Source organism: Neomonachus schauinslandi, chromosome 9 (genome assembly GCF_002201575.2).
Source record: "Neomonachus schauinslandi chromosome 9, ASM220157v2, whole genome shotgun sequence".
Lineage (NCBI taxonomy): Eukaryota > Metazoa > Chordata > Mammalia > Carnivora > Phocidae > Neomonachus > Neomonachus schauinslandi.
The window spans coordinates 10,957,121-10,976,077 of NC_058411.1; the positions used below are offsets into that span (position 1 = coordinate 10,957,121).

The 18,957-nt window shown below is 58.4% G+C and overlaps 1 protein-coding gene across 1 annotated transcript in view; it reads left to right on the forward strand.

Annotated features, from left to right (window-relative positions):
- ITPK1 (inositol-tetrakisphosphate 1-kinase) overlaps positions 1-15,503 on the forward strand; it is a 169,031-nt gene extending 153,528 nt beyond the window's left edge. Inside the window, exons 8-10 of the mRNA XM_044917902.1 lie at positions 4,365-4,432; positions 8,805-8,967; positions 13,243-15,503. Of these exons, the coding sequence (XP_044773837.1) occupies positions 4,365-4,432; positions 8,805-8,967; positions 13,243-13,601 (590 nt within the window). The 3' untranslated portion in view covers positions 13,602-15,503. The remainder of the gene's footprint in view (positions 1-4,364; positions 4,433-8,804; positions 8,968-13,242) is intronic.
- Positions 15,504-18,957: the final 3,454 nt, after the last annotated feature.

An 18,957-nucleotide genomic window follows, 5' to 3' on the forward strand; every position in this document is an offset into this window, starting at 1 on the left:
GAGAGGACCACGGACTGGGGTGGGGGCGGTCGTCTTTTTGTATGTGACTGGATACCAGCAAGAGGCATTCTTACAGATTGTGGGCTGGAAGAGTAGGCTGTATGCCCAGCATGGAGCCCAGCTTGGGGCTTGAACTCACAATCTTGTGATCAAGACGTGAGCGGAGATTAAGAGTCGGACGCTTAACCAACTGAGCCACCCAGGCTCCCCAAGAGACTTTAAAAAAAAAAAAATCCTCTATTATTTTCCTGATTTTTAAAAAATACTATGTTTTAAGTCTTTGGAAAATGTATTAAATTAAGAGCGGTATACTTTATGTAGCTCCCTTTCTTTTCTTTTCTTTTTTTTTTTCCTTTACCAAAATTCTTCTGCCTGTAAAAGGAATTTATCACCAGGTTTTCTTCCTTTGAAGACAAAAAGTATTCTTTTTTTTTCTCCTTTTCCTCCTGGTTGCAAAGTGCTGGGCCAGCTTCTGTCTCAGCACCAGGAGCCTTTCGCAGCAGGGTGTGGACTCTCTGTCCTGTGTCTTGAGGGTGCGGGCTCCATGTCTGTCTTCTGACCATTTCCAGCTTGCCTGTTTTCCATAAAATGTCAGCTGGGGCCAAATCAATGAGTAGATAAGCACACAGAGCTAATGCCGAAATGTTTATTGTGCTCAGATAAGCTGACCTAACTTTCAGCGTGTTCGTCCATCCATCCCCAAAGCTGGTTTCATGTCTGCAGCCTTTGGGGCATCATGCCAGGGAGCTGGCGTGGGCTTTGTTCTCTTGATACGTGTGTGCTTTCCGGATCAGAAGCATAAATCGACAGTGGTCCTTTAAGCTGGACCAGTTGAGCAGGGGGGCTTTGGGGGCTCTGGGCTCTTTCTAGCCCCCACCCTGGCTTTCTGGTTCTCGTCTAGCACGGCAGGCCTGCAGCTTCCCCTGTCCATGCAGGGAGCTGTGGCTCTTGAGTGGGATTCTTCAGGACCTCGGGGAGGGCAGCCAGGGACACTAGCCTTCCCTCCTTAACTGCCGTGCTCTGTTGATTCTCAGGGCCATTTTTCGTGTTTACTGGATGGCATCTCTGAAGTCAGGTGTGTGCTAGGGCCGGTGGCATCTCGCGCTTGCCTTGGCTGGAATGGAAGTCAGGTTCTTACTGAGAGGGTTGGTGGTGTCCTGTGCCAGCCACCAGGAACACACATTCTCTGCCTTTCGTTCACAGCTGGGGAGATTGCTTCCCTCTCTCTACCCAGGGCCAGGATCCAGATGGGCACGTTTCTCCGCTCCCCCTTTTGTTTGGTGGATTTACTTCTGTTTCTTGACTGTGAGGACTGGTGCCTTTATTCTACTCTCCTTTCTGGGCCTTTTTTCCCTTGGGGTCCATAAAAGAACGGCATCACTTAGCACATAGAGCTGGGCTCAGCAGACTTTTTCTGCAAAAGGCCAGATAGTGAGAATGTCCAGCTCTGTCGTAATTATGTACCTCTGCCCTTGGAGCATGAAAGCAGCTGTAGACAACGTAGAAGCAACTGGGCATGCTGTGGTCCCATAAAACTGTATTTACAAATGCAGGTGATAGGCCAGATTTGACCTCCAGGCTCTGGTTTGCTGACCTGTCACCTACAGCCTCTCCGTAGATGCCGTATTTCCTTGAAGCTGCCACGTGCCCAGCCCTGTGCCAGGTACTGATCCAGGAGGGAACGAGATAGTCAGCCAAGCACCCTGCCCCCGTGTGCTCGTATTCTAGTGGGAGAGAGCGCCCATGTGGAAAGAAACAATAAAAAGATGCATCATGGCATAGATGAAGGGCTCCAGAGGAAGCAGTGGGGTCCGGGGCTGCCACTGGGTGAGGGAGCCCCTTGGACAGGGCAGCCAGGGCCGCCCCTCTGTGCGGCGGATACACGTATGGGACCTGGCAGAGTATCTGGGCCCCCGTCTGCAGTGCTATGACCTGTTTCCCCGGCCCCGAGACCTGCATGGAGATGAGGCAGACGGAGCAGAAGAGTGAATGGCCGCTTCTCCTGACTACTGAGTTACTGCAATATTGGGGTATTAAGCTGGTCATGGACTCTCTTCTTTCTCATCTGTAAATTGGGGGCCACGGCACCCCTATTCCCTTCATTGCTCTCCCGCCCCCGCAGGGTGTTGGTGGGGCTTCTTCACTCAGGCTGTGTGTCTCAGGACCGCTGTGGACACGGGGGATGCCTGGCGCCCCAGATCCAGAGTGCTCCTGTGATTAGGGTGCCAGGGCCTAGCCAGCTTCATCTTTAGAGGGACTGGGTCTCTTAAAGCTCCCCGAGGAGTTGGCATCAAAGGATGTGTGACCCGTTCTGACCTGTCTCGGCTTCCCGGTCTCCGGGGTCGGGGAGTGGCTGGAAGCTGCCCACACGCCCTGTGGCCCCTGCTCAAGCCAGACACACGTAGGATGTAAGCAGAGGATGGCTCCCCCTCCCCCACCGCCAGTGCTCACCGGTCCTCTGGCCAGAGCCCTCGGGTCAGAGTTAGCCAGGAGGAGAAGCGGTCTCCTTCGAAATGGTCCACGTGTGTGACTTGGTCTTCCTGCCTCAGGGAGCTCTTGGGTGACATGATCTGTCCAGTTCAGCAGGTGTTGGCTGTGCCCTTCTGAGTGCCCAGCTTCTTGCCTTCCTGGCATAAACACCCATGGTGTTGCCTTGTGGCTCCTGCAGGCTTCCCACCCTCCCTGAACTTGGCTGTGTCTGCCTGCTCTGCGTGGCCCTTTACCACCCTTTACCAAGGCTTGCTCTGCCACCCTGGGGGACCCTCGGGGTGGGTGGGAGGCACCCTGAGTTTGGTGGGGTTGGGCCAAGGTGGGCAGTGCCTACGGAGGGCCAGAATCCCCCACTCCAGCTGCCCGATCCCCACCCTGTCCTCTGGCCCGCCGGCCTTGCCACCCCTCAAGGCTCACTCTTTTTGGCTGTCAGCGCCCAGGAGTAGAGATTGGTGGGGCTGCCTGGCGCAAGTCCTGCAGGGTGTTTATTTTCCCCAGGCTCCTCCCCAGGACCGTCTCTCGGGCCCCCCGTCTGGACTGGCTCTGGTCGGAGCAGCGGGAGGACTGTCGGGTACACCGGGGCGGCAAGGGGCCTGTGTGCCCCATTAGCGGGAAGGATGCCAGGTACATCTCAGCACCTGCCTGCTTGGCCTCCGCCCGAATCACTTCCTCATGCATGATAGTTGCGGCACCGTAATCCTGGAGCTGGTGGGGGTCCTTGGCGATCAGGGCAGGTGCCCCCTGCGGCCTGGCCCCTCCACACCATGGTGCTCAACCAAGGCCCTTCCTGTCCTGCACTTAGGGGCCTGGGTCCCAGAGATGAGCAGTGTGTCCTGGGAACGGGAGCCACGATGCCCCGTCCTGGAGGGACTGAAGCAGAGGCTGCCAGGGCCACGTAGGGGCTCATGGCCCAGGATATCTCCATGTCATTCTTGGTGGGGGGCATGGGGTGGTGAAGCTCGCGGTTTTGTGATTCTTGCATTCTTGTGCCCATGCTTCCAAGTGCTTGAGAACGTGTGACCGACCAACCTCACTCCATAGGATGGATAGACAAACCAGCTGCTTATTGCTCTCATTATTCTTGGGATCGGTCTGCCCATCTGGGTGGTGCCCCAGTGGGACTGAGGGTATGGTGGGAGGCAGACATGGATCAGGAAGTATGGTGTGGGAGGAGGTGGAAGGTGTTTCGGGGGGCTGTGCCAGCTTCCAAAGCCAAACAAATTGTTCTGTATACTTTTCTTGGATGGATCCTATAAAAGCCCATGTTCCGATTTCCTATTTTTTCCCCTGTGTATTTGGGAAACAGCAGAACCCTTTGTATTCTAAACACTCACGTGCCAGGTGGCTGCTTGGGCGTTTCTCAAGTGCTATGCTGAAAAGGAGTTCCATGGTCACATACTGGGAGGGGCTGGAAATACCGGATTAAATAGCATTCACCGGACCTCTTGACTTCGGGCCTTTGATACTCCGGTACACTGCGTTTCCCACTCACTCAGCCACCACGACATCCTCTTAGCCCCTTTTCTAGTGCCATGTCCATAAGACACACTAGACACACTCCGGAATGGGGCCTTGGGTGTTGGGGAAAACCAGATAGGATCCTATAAGATGGTAGCAGAGGTAGGCTCATTAAGGCAATTATTTTTGTGTGGGAAATGGGAGCCCTGAGTGGACATGTTTCCGGTCATGGTGCCGTGTCTCCTTGGCGTGGGGGTGCCCGGCTCACTGGGGCCCCAGGTTGGCTGCTACTGGATGCCGAACCGTAAGGCTGCGGAGACTGTGGCTGGAGTGGTGCTGCCCCCTGGTGTCGGTTGGTGGAGTCACCTTCTCTGCCTTGAGCTAACTCTGGCTCCTTCCTGTCTTTGCTTTTTCAGACCGGGAGTCCATCTTCTTCAATAGCCACAACGTGTCGAAGCCGGAGTCCTCATCGGTCCTGACCGCGGTATGTTCCTCCTGCCGTAGTGGCCTTCCCTCCCGACCCTGGGTATGCGGGTGCTGCTCGCGGTGGGGCCCAGGGCTGAGCTCCAGCAGAGCATTAGCTTACTCCCGAGGGAAGATTTTCTAACTCTTCTCCCAGAGTGAGGATCTCCCCACCCTCCTCCCAAGTCACAAGGAATTTGCAGACCTGCTTGCTAATCTGCCTTTTTCCTGATTTAAAGAAAAGGGGTGGGAGGCAACAGCACGTCCGTCTTCCTTTCTCTTTCCATGTCTGCGTGAATCCAGTAGCGTTTGTTAAGGGCTGGCTGGTACCTCCGCGGGGGTGGCCCACGGGGTAGGCAGGCTTGGGGCGGGTTCCGGGCTGTGTGACAGGCACCATCCTAGACGCCCCGCGGCATCACGCCTAGGCCCCGACTCGCCCTTGCGGGAGCAGGGCACACAGTTCTGTTTTCCGGAGTGGGGAGGCTCATATTCAGCAAGGTTGAGTGACTTCTCCAGACTCACAGGGCTCTTCACTCAGGGGCCATGCTGGCCCATGACCCCAGATTGGTCTGATTCCAAAGCTGGGTCTCTTGGGAATTTAGGACTTCTTCCCTCACTGGTATTGGCAGAGCAGGGTTTGCCCAGAGCAGAGAGTTAGAAATTGTCACAGGGCAGCTTCTGCCGTCCCTCTCAAGTCCAGCGGGCCGGCGGTCTCCTCTGCCCCTTCCCCTGACCTTGGAGCCCTGGGCTGCGTCTCCTGAGTCATGGCCGTGCTGGCTAATCTGGGAGGATTTGCCTGTGTCCTCCTCCTTGTCCTAGGCTGTTCTCACCAACAGCATCCACTTTAGGCCCCTGCCCCTGGGCCTTACTCCCCCCTTCCTGTACTGGGGGCATGCACTTGCCTATCACCTCCTGCCCCCCCCCCCCCCCCCCCGGGCCGCCTGTTCATTTCTCGTGTCTGGTTCCTCTGAGGAGCCAGCTGTGTGCTGAGGGTTTGACAGAGCACAGGCGTGGACTGGGACCGGGAGGGAGCACCAGTGTCCCTCAAGATGTTGAGAGACGTTCCCCAGGAACAAGTGCTGTGGTCAGGGAAGCTTGGAGAACAACCAGATTTTTTTTTTTTTTTTAAAGGTTTTATTTATTTGACACAGAGAGACATAGCGAGAGAGGGAACACAAGCAGGGAGAGCGGGAGAGGGAGAAGCAGGCTTCCCGCGGAGCAGGGAGCCCGATGCGGGGCTCGATTCCAGGACCCTGGGATCATGACCTGAGCTGAAGGCAGACGCTTAATGACTGAGCCACCCAGGCACCCCGAGAACAACCAGATTTTAAGCCAGAATCTCTCAGCGCCTGGCTGTGTGCACGTAAGATACAAAAAGCTGTTTTGTGCAAGCAAAGGGGTGCTGGTCTTCTAACCTTCAGAGACTTTAGACTGACCCAGTTCCACAGGGCTTCTTCCCTGAGAGGGTCTCAGACCTTGTTTGGCTGGTGACTTTGTGGGGGGGCGGGGTGGCATTCCACAGACTTCCCGGGACACTGCCCCTGCCAGTCCCTGTGTGGCTCTAGCAGCCCCTAGGGCTGTTCACTGATGCCCAGAGGGTCCCAGGTAATCTTCTTAGATAATCACCTGTCTGCGGCTCAGCCTGTTGCTTCATCTGTGAAATAGGAAAGCTGAGAAGCTTCGAGAGAGTTCTGGGCCTCCTCTCCACCTGTAGGGTCCGCCCTCATTTCCTCCTTCCCTTCAGCTCCTGACTGCCCTTCAGGAAGCCCCCAGAACTGACACCCCATAAGACAAGACAAGAGAGGTGGCGCCGGGGTGGCTCAGTCGTTAAGCGTCTGCCTTCGGCTCAGGTCATGATCCCAGGGTCCTGGGATCGAGCCCCGCATCAGGCTCTCTGCTCAGCGGGAAGCCTGCTTCTCCCTCTCCCACTCCCTCTGCTGTGTCTCTCTCTGTCAAATAAATAAAATCTTTAAAAAAACAGAACAAGAGAAGTGAGCTCAGCCATGCCCTTTTCTGTGGGAGACGTAAGCCCCTCCTGCCTTCCTCCCTCCCACCAGGGGTCCCTCCAGTCCCCATCAGGACCTCCTGGCCTGGCCTTGAAGCCCCGCCTTCCTCCCCCTCTGGAGGCCGCTGAAGGTGAACCCCACTCCCACACCTAACTTGCAGGCCCCCACACCCTGCTATCCTAGGGTAGTGGTGAAGAGTGTGGACCCTGACGAAACTAGGTGGCCTCAGCCCCGAGCTCCACCAGGTTTCAGATGTGTGGCCTGGGAGTCACATTGCCTCACTGAGCCTCTGTTTCCCCCTCCTGCCCCGCAGGCTGGTCAGGGTATTCGGGGAGTTAGTGACCTCCTTCATCACCTCCCCATTTCCCAGAGCATCGTCATTGTCTTCATGTTCACAACCCAGGGGCAGGATCTCTGTGCCTTTATCTTGTCCTAGGATGGCTATTTAGTTTAAGATCATCGAACACCTTCAGAAGGATTTCTGAGATGCCTTAGCTGAGCTGAGAAGGTGCTTTTCTGAGCAGTGTGTTAGGAGACTTGGTGATAATACAGCAGCTGGAGTCGGTCCCCTTCGCCAGCATGCCTGGGTGCAAGCCTCTTGGCTCCTATGTCCTGCGGTGCACGTGATTTTATCACCCCATTTCTTGGAGCGAGAAAACAAGGCCCAGAAGTGTACATGATGCCTCAGGGCCTGCAGGGGCGAGTGGGCTGTGCCAAGGCGTCTGCCTGGCTCTCTCTGACTTGGGGAGGACCCCGGGCCACAGGTCCAGTGGCCGAGCTGCCGCGCTGGCCTGAGCCTCTGACTGGCGAGAGTGACCTCGAGGCGGGTCCAGGCTTGGGCAGGTGCTCAGCGACAAGGGCTTGTCACAGCCAGGCCGGTACTGCCCCTTATGAGGTGTTTCCTCTGCTAGGACGCCGAGGCAGCAGGGTCGTGGGCTCGGGGGCCCTGCCGACTGCGCAGAGCCCGCGGGCGTGGCTTTCACAGCGGACTGCTGATGGTGCCCTGGTGTGGGCTCCTTGCTCTGTATGTGTCTGCAGGTTCCCCAGCAGCCGTTCTAGCTACCTGTGCTGGGGTAAGGGCCATTTGTGCCCAGGGCTCTGTCCTCAGCCCTCCTGACTTAGCTTTATTTTTATTTTTATTTTTATTTTTTTGATTGAGTGATAGTCACATAAGATACAATATAGCCATTCTCAAGTGAATAGTTCAGTGACGTTCAGTCTTCACCTTGTGCAATCACCGCCTTCTATCATGTTCCAAAACATTTTCACGACCTCGGAAGAAAACTCTGTACCCATTAAGCAGTCACCCCTTGGCAACCTCTTCCTCTCAACCCCTGGTAACCACGCATCTGCTTTTCGTCTCGATGAACTTGTCTGTTCTGGACCTTTCATATGAGCAGTGTTATACAGTGTGCGTGACCTATCGTGTTTGGCTTCTTACGCTTGGCCCGGTTTGAGGGTTCACCCACTCTGTGCCATTGTGTAGCCGAATAACGTTTCATCCTGTGGAAAGCACAGTTTGTGTGTCTTTCCGTGTGTTGATGGACATTTGGGTTGTTTCCACCGTTAGCTGTTGTGAGTACTGCTGTGAATGTTGGCATAGTACCTGTTCTCAGTCTGTTGGGTACATACCCAGGAGAGGAATTGCTGGTCACATGGTAATTCTGTGTGTCAGTTTTTGACCCAGCTTCACTTTTTTTTCTGATGGGTCGACCACCCTTCTTCCCCTTTGGCTTCTGAGCCCCACGGCCCCCCGGACTCAGGAGTCCAGTATTTATGGGGCACCTCCTGTAACCTTCCCCTGACGGACTCAGAGGCAACACAGGGCCCTCCCTGCCCTAAATGCAGGTGTAGCACCTCCTTCCGACCAGGCCGATACTGTTCCCATCACATCAGTGACCAGCAGAGGAGAGAGGCCTCGTTGGTCCTGTTTTGCACATGAGCAAACTGAGGCACAGTGAGGCTGAGTACTTTTCCCTAGGACCCCAGAGCTAGTAGAAAGTCACTGTTAGGATTCAAATCCCTATCCCCCGATCCGCAATCCTTCCCGAGGTTCCCCTTCCTCGGCGGCCTTTCCAGGGGCCAAGTTTGAGTCCGTGTGCCTGTCCCAGGCTGGCTGGGACTAGAGCGGGAGACCAGCAGTGTGGGGCCGTCCTTCTGGGTTGTTACAGGGACTAGACACTTAGTACCTGCCCAGAAGCTGGTGGGACTTGGGGAGTGACCGTGTGAGTGCTGCCCTCCAGGGGTCTGTCCTGCCCCCTTCCAGAGGGGAAGGCCAGGCTTTGGGGCACCTGAGCAGGGTCTCTGTGTGTGGTATGGTGTTGCACCTCCCCACCCATGGCCTGACTTGACTTCCGTTTGTGTGTCTGTGTGTGTGTGTGCACACAGCTGGACAAGATCGAGGGCGTGTTCGAGCGGCCGAGCGACGAGGTCATCCGGGAGCTGTCCCGGGCCCTTCGGCAGGCGCTGGGTGTGTCACTCTTCGGGATTGACATCATCATCAACAACCAGACCGGGCAGCACGCGGTCATCGACATCAACGCCTTCCCAGGTGAGCGTTGGAGCCAGGAACCCCCTTCGTCGGTCTGTAGACCAGTGTCCTTGGGTGATGGGGCAGGCGGGTTAGGTTGACCAGCTCCCTACCTCCCTGGGGTTAGTGCAGTCCTGCTAGGCCTCAGCGCCACCTGCAAAATGGGTTTATAGCGTGGGATGAAGTTGGCAAGCGAGGTCGGTGCATCCAGCCAGGGAGAGCACAGGGCGCTTAGTGGGCCCGCACTAAATACCCTTCACCTTCCTCACCTGACCCCGTGCCGGCAGCATTAGCCTTTGTTGGCCAAACCTCAGCTAATCTGTTGGGTCCTTCTGGATTTAACGAGCTGAAAGTACTCCGGAGCAAGTACACCCTCCACAGCTTACCTGTGGGGAACCGAGTCTCCTAGGGAGGGAGAAATTATCCCAGGTCTCAGGACAGGTTGGCGGCTGGGCCGTGCTCCTACCTGGGCCCTGAGCTGTGGTGCTGGGGACAGGCCTTGGAGCCGGCCAGCTCCCTGTTGCTGCGGCGCTGGCTTCCTGCTGTCTGCCAGAGCCCTGAGCAGGACGCATGTCCCAGGGCCCTCAGGGCTGCTGCCACAGCCTGGCTCTGCCGTGCTCCACTCATCTCAACGCAGCAAGGGGCTCGGTGGGAGATAGCACCCAGCGAACCCTCAGTGGGACCGTTAGCCTGCAGGGATGATGGCCATGACGTCCCCAGTTGGCGTTGGTGGAATGAGCCCGCTTTGCGTGGGAGTGCCCCGAGCCTGGCTCGTCCCCCCTCCCAGCTGGCTTTGACTTTCAGCTTTATTAAGTAGCTGCACTGGAGGTTAAGTCGGTGTCACTGCTCAGTGGGTGTAAAAACGCTCAGGAAATGGTTCCTACCCTCAAGGAGGTTAGCATCTCGTGGGGGAGCCCAAGCGTGGCATGTATGGAGTGCTCAGGGGGTGTGTGCAGGGCGCAGGGTAAGGCCTTTTGCATGGGGCATGGAGTGCGACCGCAGGCTGAGCAGCTCCTGGGCATCAGGCTGGGTGCTTGACGCGTGTCCCTTGACTCAGCATGCAGCCAGGGCCAGCCACCATCGCAAGTCACAGCCACGGAAACCGAGGCTGGGAGGACACCACCGGCTCTTTCCGCCATTCAGTCTCGAGGGCCTACTGTGTGTCCCAGCTGGTCCAGACACGGGGGTGCGGTGTGATCACGGCTCAGAGGAAGGGAAGGAGCTACCCCCTAAGGCCTCTGGGAAGGGCTGGGACAAGGAGGCCAGAGGCGTGGTGAGAACGTGGGGTTTCACTCTGAGCTAGGTAAGAGTGAGGCACTGAGGCCAGTGTTGGGACAATGGCTTGTGTTTCTCCAGTCACCCTGGGTGTAGCCTGCATGGAGACCTGAGTGTTGGCAGAGGTGGGGTTTTGATGAGTAAGTGACGGAATGAGAGAGACCAAGGGAATCCAGGGCGTGTCAGGGGAAACAATGAAAATAAATGAGAGGATCTAAAGCAGGGAGGACACGGTTAGTGGTGGCCAAGTGTGAGGATTGGTGGGACAAGGAGGGGGTAATGTAGGGCTGTCAGGGTAGAAGTTCTAGAAAGATGGAGATGGGAGATGGTGAGAGCATGGAGCTCTGCACTTGAGCTTTGGCTTTGTGCAAGGTCCTGAGCCGGCCCCCTCCCAGCCTGTGCAGTTTGGGCTGGGCATCACGAGGGCATCCTGGGTGCTCAGAGCAGGGACAGTGACCGTGAGCCAATGTGGGCGGAGAGGCTTCTACCCAGAGGAGCCCAGAGAAGGGCCACCCAGGTGGGGCCAGGCATGGAGGTGGGGTCTGAGGCAGCCGGAGGGCTGAGGCCGAGCCCAGCAGAGACTGCCTGAGGGAGCACGCCGCTGGGAGCGTCTCCCCAGGAGATGGCTGCTCCCTGGCCTCTCCCGGCTTGGTTGGCAAGCACTCGTGGGCCCGTCCTGAGGAGTGCATGCCAGGGGAGGCCACGTCGGGCCCTGGGTGGGCAGTAGCGTCCCCGTCGAGGGGGCTGCATGCCAGGCTCAGGAAGTAGTAAGAGCAGCAGCTCTTGGCAGCACACCAGGCCTGCTCTGAGAGCCCTTTCCCCCCTTTTGTCGACACCACAGCACAGCGTGCAGTGGGCTGTTAAGATCTCCCTTTAGCCGAGGGAACGTGGTGGCGGGCTGGCTGACTAGCCCGGTCCTGTGGCTACCACGTGGTGGAGCTGGGAGCGGCACCATGCCCTCCTGACCACAAGGCTTCCTGCCTCTTAGCCGAAGGCCAGGGTTCAGATCCCGGCCTGCCCTTCCAGGCTGTGACGGGACAAGCCACGGAGGTGGACACTTCTGCCCGTGGGGACAGAGCTTCCCACCGTGCAGAGACAGAGGCGGGGACGTTGGCACAGTGCCCGGCCCCGAGCTGGGGCCCGCAGCGCTCGTTCACGCTCTGTCTGCTCTCCCCAGGCATCGGGGCGCCGGCTGTGTGGCTTTTAGCCAGGTCAGGCTGACCTCAGGGGCGTCCACTAGCCTCCAGTTCAGCCTCGGGTCTCCATACATGCCCTGCCCTGGGCCTCTTCTGGGGACCGCAGAGTGGTCGCCGAGGGAACAGCCTGACTGTTCTCCAGCCCTCCGCCCTCTGCCTGCATCTCTATCCCGGGATCCCAGCAGCGCACCTGCGCCTCCCTGCCCATCCTCCCTGGCCTCCCCCAGGCCTCGGCGGGCCACCCAAGACCACAGGATAGTCAAGGCACAAGTGGCACCAAAGCGCTGATTGAGGTCCTGGCTCTGTCACTTGGGAGCCTTGTGTCCTCCTCCGTAAAACGAGGCGAATCCGTGGGTCCCCCTCCCCAGCGGCTGTGAAGAGGCCCGGAGGCCGGCACTTCCTGAGCCTGGTGAACAGCAGCTGTGGGTGTCCACACCCTCACTGACGGGCCCGTGTCAGTCCCCCTGTCCATGGGGCCCGTCACTTAACTCTCTGTGCCTCTGTCTCCTCATCTGCAAAATGGGGACAGCGTTGTGAAGAATGACATTGGTGCTCATCAGCTGTTTTACCCGTTGCTGTGGGCACTTCTGCTCCCCCCCCTCAGCCTCGGGCGCCTCAAAGCCATAGCTGTTGTTTGCTGGGCGAGTAAGATTGTGGACAAATGAGGCTGCCCCTGCCACCTGGCCCCTCATGAGCTCTCCTGTGACAGGGGCTGCGCCCTGCTCACTTCTGAGGCTCATTCCCAGCCAGGCTGTGCTGGCAGCTGTGAGGGCCCTCCTGGAGGACGTGCGAGGGTCCTGGCACCCTCTGAGCACCGGCCTCACGTTGCTGATGGAGGCCACGTTCATGCGGGCGGTCGGCAGTGCCTGGAGCCCCTCCCGGGGCGGGCACACGCTCTCTGTCCTGGTCTTGGAGCTGTGTGCCCAGCCCTCCGGCCTCCAGGGTGGTTCAGCGTGGGGGGAGGGCGCCCACTCATATTGAATTTCTACCAAAGCAGTTTTTCGGGAGTCAGCGGAATCCTTGCCCTAGATGACAAACGGCTCGGTGGGTAGCTCCCGAGGACGTGTTTGCTGACATTTGCCTTCGTATCTGTGTTAGGAAATAAATGTGGGCTGTGGGCAGCCCCAGGCCCCGCTCTGTTAGAGGCACGGGTGTGGGGGTGCAGTGCCCCACTGGGGACACCCAGTCTCCATCCTTTGGCTTTGATGCTCTGAGCACGTGGTACAGAGGCCCTCCCCGCGGGTATTTTGGGGGTGAGGAGGCAGCAGGCTCTGTTCCAGGAGCGGCCACTGTAGATCCCGCGTCCCCTCGGGCGTGCCCACAGCAGCCTCCAAACCGAGACCTCTCAGTTGGCACAGGAGGAAGCTGAGGCTGGGCCACGTGGAGTAGAGGGCTGTTTGTGATTGAGAACGTGAGGAGTGGGCCTTTGGTACCGCCCCGCCCCGCCCCGCCATTCCTCTTCCCCATGTGCATCTTAGCACACTGGGTGGGTGAGTTCACGAGACACTGAAGCTGTGCGTGAGAGGGACAGGGTGCAGGGCGTCTGCCTGTCCCGAGCGTGACAGCTTCTCACACCCTCGGGACAGCTGAATTCAAGGACTAGCCCTTGGGGGCCGCCCACACCCAACTTTGAGTCTAGGCTTGGTGGCTTCGATGTGTGTCCCCTTATTTACTGAGCCTCGGTTTTCTCGAAATCCTGAGCGTGCCCTCCTCGAGTTCTGCGAGCCCTGTGGTCAGCCTGCGCCCCGCTCTGCCCCGCGCCTGCAGCCCGTCTCCACCGCAGCCTGGCTTAGCGCCCCGTGCTGTCTGTCTTTCCCACCCGCAGGCTACGAGGGCGTCACCGAGTTCTTCACAGACCTCCTGGACCATGTGGCCACAGTCCTGCAGGGCCAGAGCACGGCCACGGCAGCCGCGGGGGACGTGGCCCCCCTGAGGCACAGCAGGCTCCTGGCGGAGCAGGCGGGCAGCCTGGCGGGCGAGCGGACGTGCAGCGCCGGCCCCGGCTGCTGCAGCAGCATGATGGGCCCGGACCCCCCCTGGACGTCGGAGGCCGACACGGGCGGCGTGGGCCCAGGCGGCACCACCAAGCTCCCGCACCAGAGACTCGGCTGCACCGCCGCCGTGTCCCCCAGCTTCCAGCAGCACTGTGTGGCCTCGCTGGCCACGAAGGCCTCCTCCCAGTAGCCGTGGAGCCCGGGACCCAGAGGGCGGCGCGGGCCGCAGAGTGCACCTGCTGGGTCAGCCCCTCCCAGCAGTGACGCGCCTACTAAGAATTCCCAGCGATCTGATTCTTCTTCTTTTTCGTCTTTTTCTTCTTCTTCTCCTCCTTCTTCTTCTTTTTTAATTTTTAACCTGATTTTCTGATGTCATGATTGAAATAAGGGGTGGTGGAGGGGGAGATGGAAAAGAACCCTAAGTGGTCCAGCCTCGGGGCAGATGGACATCCCGCCTGATACCTGCTGTGCAGATGTCTTCACTGGGTTTACACTTGCTGTGTCTTCAACACTAGTTCTGAATGTGAGGTGGTGTGTGTGTGTGTGTGTGTGTGTGTGAGTGTGTGAGTGTGTGTGCACATCCACGTCTGTTCGTCTCGATGGCTGCTGTGGATCAGGCCTCGGGGACCCCAGAGGGGGGCAGGCTTTTGGCGGCTGAGCAGAGCGAGTGAGGGGTTCCTTCTCTCTCTTTTCTCTAAGCCCTCTGCACCTGGGCCGGGCCCCCTCGCTGTCACCCTCCAACTGGCCGCTTCCACAGCCTTGTGCGGAACGGGGCCTAAAGCCCCAACCAGGTGTGCAGCTGTCCCTCCCAAGAGCAAGAGCCAGAGGGAGTGAGAGGTGCACCTACTGTTTCCTTGGGCGATTCCATGCGGGGGGTCTGGGCTGTGGGCCACCTGTTGCCTGCCCACAAAAGGGAAGAAGGAAGGCCTTGAGTTGGCTTCCCCTTTCCACGTCCATCTCCCTGGGGTCCACCAGGCCCTTCAGCATGGGTCCCGTGCAGCCCTGCAGGGGGGCCTCCCTCCCTGACCAGGCGCTGCTCCCCAGGACCCAGGAGGAGACTGCCTGGTTGGGAGCCCCCGGGCTGATCCCGCCTGTGCCAAGGATTTGTGCCGTGACTTTGGACAAATCACCCCCGGAGTTGCTGGGCCTCTGTGTCCTCATCTCTGATGAGTGGTTGAGCCCAGAGCCCTCTGAAGGGCAGGCTTGATGCCCGAGCCCCTGCAGTGCAGCCTGCTTCTCTGAGAAGTCAACCTGCTGCGCCTCCGCTTGGCATCGAGGCGCTCGGGGGCCCTCTTCCCCGGGAGGGGGCGGCTGCCTGTACGCTTCATGTCTTTTCACACCCGCCCAGCGGGCCCGCTCCACCCTTCTCCCATACTCACTGTAAGCCCTAAGCACTAAGCCAGCCAAGTGTGAAGGGAGCTGATCCCCAGAGGGGAGGAAGCTGTTACCCCCTCCTCCATGAGCGTCACCCCGGCCCCTGATGGCAACAGATCCCACCAGCCGATCGGTCCGTTCCCACAGTGCAGCGGGCAGCCCACCTGCCCCTCCACAGAGAAGGGGGCCAGCGAGAGGCTTTGTCAGCCCTGGGACGAGGTGAACCTGGGTTTGATGCATAGGACCCCCTGAGCATGATCTTGTGTCTTCAGATATCTGTTCACTTTGAGAAAGCGGGAAGGGCCTCTGGGCTGCCCTGCAAGGTCCAGTGAGGATGGCCCCAGAGAGGCTGCTGACCTGGGTGCTCGGAGGGAACTTCAGGCCTGTCTCAGCGGGGGCGTGGGGGTCGCCCACCTTCCGGAAAGGAAGGGCTGGGTGGTGGCCGCCATCGAGCGGGGCTGGGCCTGGGGTGAGGGCTGGTGCCATCGGAATTGCCCGGCTGTCCTGGAACCCGAGGGCCCACCGACTAACCGCGTTTACACGACTTGAGTGTTGAACCCCGATTATAATGTCTGTACGGCGCCTTTCCTAGTCCAACCCTGAGCCCCGGGGAAGCAGGAAAGCGCGGCTGGCCTCTTGCACTGCTTTGTCTCCAAAATAAACTACTGAAATCAAACTACATTTCACACGTGTTTACAAATGTTGCTGAAAGCTTGTGTCGTTCTGGTCTGTTAATGAAATTCCGAACCCGATCTGCCTCAAGAACAGGTCGGGGGAGGGTGCGGGTGACCCCCGATGCTGGGCTGGGGCTCCTGGCCATACCGTGTTCCTGTATAACTTAGGTCCACCCCCAGGGTCACACGTGCTCAGGTCCAGGGCCCACAGGTCCAGTAACAGTTCCCCACTGGCCTCGATGCAGGTGGCAAGCAGGGTGACTACTGCCTCTGGGAGCCAAAACCGAGCAGGGGTGGTTTTCACCTCTTAAAGACCTGAGAGCAGCAGGTGCAGGGAGAGGGAAGGCCCAGTGTGGGAGCAAGCAGGCCACTCCTGGCCCGGCTGGTGATCACCATCCAGCAAACACTGGCCATTCTGATCAAGGGGTTTCAGGAGCAGAGACGAGGAGAGGGGCCGTCGGGGAGGAGGCACCAGCCAGCGACCTCCACTCCGGTGTTGGCTGGGTGCACACCAACAGCACTGGATCCTGGGACACTCATAGAGTTCATTTCCCCTCAGGCCCTGCGGCGTCTGCATCAGGGAAGGGCCCACTAAAATGCACCTCGCCTTAGCAGCCCCTTCCCCAGAGGCTTGCTGCTGCCGCCCCTGGATCAGGGCCCCAGGGCGGGGTCTGCTGCGGTGTGCATGTGTATCGCTTGGAGCCGGCCCCACCAGAATCAGGAGGGCAGTTAGGACTCTAATTCCCAAGTGTCTGTTTGCCGAGTGGTGGGCGTGGTGGGGTCCGTGGCCCTGCGGCACCTGTCTGGGTGGCGGTCAGCAGCCAGGGCTGCTGGAGGCACTCCTGATGTCAAGGGCTCCAGGAGCATTTTGGCTGAGGCCCTGGGTAGGTCCAGAGGGTCACTTGCAAGATCTCTGCCCTGGGCAGCCTGGAGCAGAGGCCTGGGGCTCAGTTCTGCTTACAGATGCTTTGATTCTAGAATTCTGTGATTCCAGAGACATTAGGCCCCGACTGAGTGCAGGCTCTTGGTATCTAACCTCTTCCAGAGGGCCCCGGGGGAGTGTCCCGGGGTAGCGCCCTTGCCATTGGCATTCACGGAGGTGTCTTGGTTTGCCGCACATGGTGGGCGGGGCCTGAAGCCGCCCTGCATCACTGGGAGGAGGCAGACCCAGCTGGAACCCCAGGGGGTTCTCCGGTGCATCCTTTAAGTGGGCCTCCATCAATAACGGAGAGAACTTTGAAAGAGTTCCTCTCTACCCAGAAGCCTGCCCGGCGGGCCTCATGGAAGGTTGAAGGCCCACCAGAAACAAGCTTTCCAGCCAGCGGGGATACGCAGCCATTGCCTGCCACGTGGCCACTCTGAGACGGAGGGAGACGGCGTGTCCTCGTCCTAATCTAGAAGCTTGTCCTTGGCTCGGGCACTCACACCGGCCACCAGCCACACAGCTGACGAATGGCTTCACTCGTGACCCTGGGGTCTGCATCGGCCTCTCCTCTGTGCCCTAGAAAGTGATCATCCGGTGGCATCCCTGACAGCCCCTCGTCCTCCACGGGCCCTGGCCCGGAGCTACAGAGACCTTGCGCCGCGTGCTGGCTGTCCTGAAGGCGACAGCCCCTCCGCGTGGCTTACCGCGGGGCAGAGAAGTGCCCCGATCCTTGACCTTCCTCCTCGGCCAGCCTGGCCACGCCCTGATGCCGCACACCTCGCCCTGCCCTGCCCTGCCCTGCCCTGCCCTGCCCGAGTCTGACGTGATATGGCTGAGGCCCCAGACCCGCGATGCTCCCGCTGGTCCTGCCCTCCACGAGGAAGGGCCTGGGCCTCTGCCCCTTCTATCTGCGCAGCGTCGCCAATGTGATCTTGGAGCGACTCCCCCTGCCCCCCAAACAGACTGTTCACAGGACAGCGCGGTTGGACCTGGGCACTCTTCCTTCTGGTTCTGACCACCCGGCCCCACCCACACCGCCAGGGGCCTTTTCCAGAAACGGTTGCATTTCCCCTTTACTTCCAGGCTTATCCGACGGCTCGGAAGGGCTGTCTCATCCTCCACAGCCTGGCTGACCTCTTTCTCCAGGGCTGTCTGTGGGATCACACCTCTTCGACATCTGTTTTCCCTCAAAAAGCTTCTCCCATGGTGACTTTACCCAAAGTCTGGTGGTTCTAGTTCTGGTAACACTTGTGCCTTGTGACAAGTGCTGACGCTCTGACCCCGTTCACACACGGGCGACAACATTAACCAGACCCCCAAGCTGCCGTGTACTTGATTGTGTACATCCAAGCACACACTGTTTCTATGCGTACGCAGACTGTATATAAAAATCACTGCTTCTGGAAAAGCCAGGAAACGTCCATTGGCTCTTTCGATTGGGCTTTGTGTTCAGCGTGATTTTATTTAAAGATTTTATTTTTCAGAGACAGAGAGAAGGAGAGAGAGGGAGCGCACAAGCAGGGGGAGAGGGAGAAGCAGGCTCCCCGCCGAGCAGGGAGCCCGATGCGGGGCTCGATCCCAGGACCCTGGGATCATGACCTGAGCCGAAGGCAGACGCTTAACGACTGAGCCCCCCAGGCGCCCCTGTGTTCCGCATGATTATGACACCACAGGTGGCCATCTTTGGGATGGGTTATTTCGGGGACAAGGTGACCCCATGTTCTCTTTGTTAACTAGTCATGATAGCGGATGTTTTGGTATCTGACCGCCTCGTGGAATACAGTTTGGTGTTGTGTGTGTTATTTCTGTAATTGTCACGGATGGACTGCACCCTTGAAACATGTGAAGAAATAAACGCCTTACGGCACCAGCTTTGGAGGGCGTTCCTCCGTGCCTCGGGAGGGTTAGTGACAGTGGTGGGCAGCCTGTCACCAGCCTCATAGGCGAGGCCTAGACCTGCCAGGACCCTTCCTTCAAAGGACTCGTATCATTATCATAATGGTTTTATGGTCCAGGCTGCCCGGGCCCTTCGAATCCTCCTCATCATCTGATGATGGAAATAATACGTATTCTCCCCATTTTACAGATGAAGAAATTGATGTCCAGAGATGCAAAGTCACTTACCCCGAGTCCCATGACTAAAAAGTAGCCCAGAAAGGAGTTGCTCCAGGGAAATAAACTTCCCCTTGTCCCTTTGCCCGAACCCACCCCACCCCACCCCACTCTGAGTCAAGGGGGGAGACATCCAAAGAAACCAGAAAGCCCAGAGCAGATTTATTTTTCCTTAGATAAATTTTGTACAGAATATATTACAGTCAGGAGTTCTCAGCTTTCACCAAAAGGTCAGAAGTTATTGCAGTTGTGCCCAATGGCTCTGATGGTGGAAAGGAAACTTCTAGAAAGCTGCCTGTGTCCAGAGAGAAAAGATTACCATTTAAAGTCTGGGGGGTGGTCCGCCCTGCAGAGGGGCGCACGAGGGCAGGAGTCAAGAGCAGGAGGAAAGGAGCAAGGGGGCGACAGGGTGGCCTGGGCTTGGGCAGGCTGGGAGCAGCCTCTCAGAAGCAGCGCCCGGG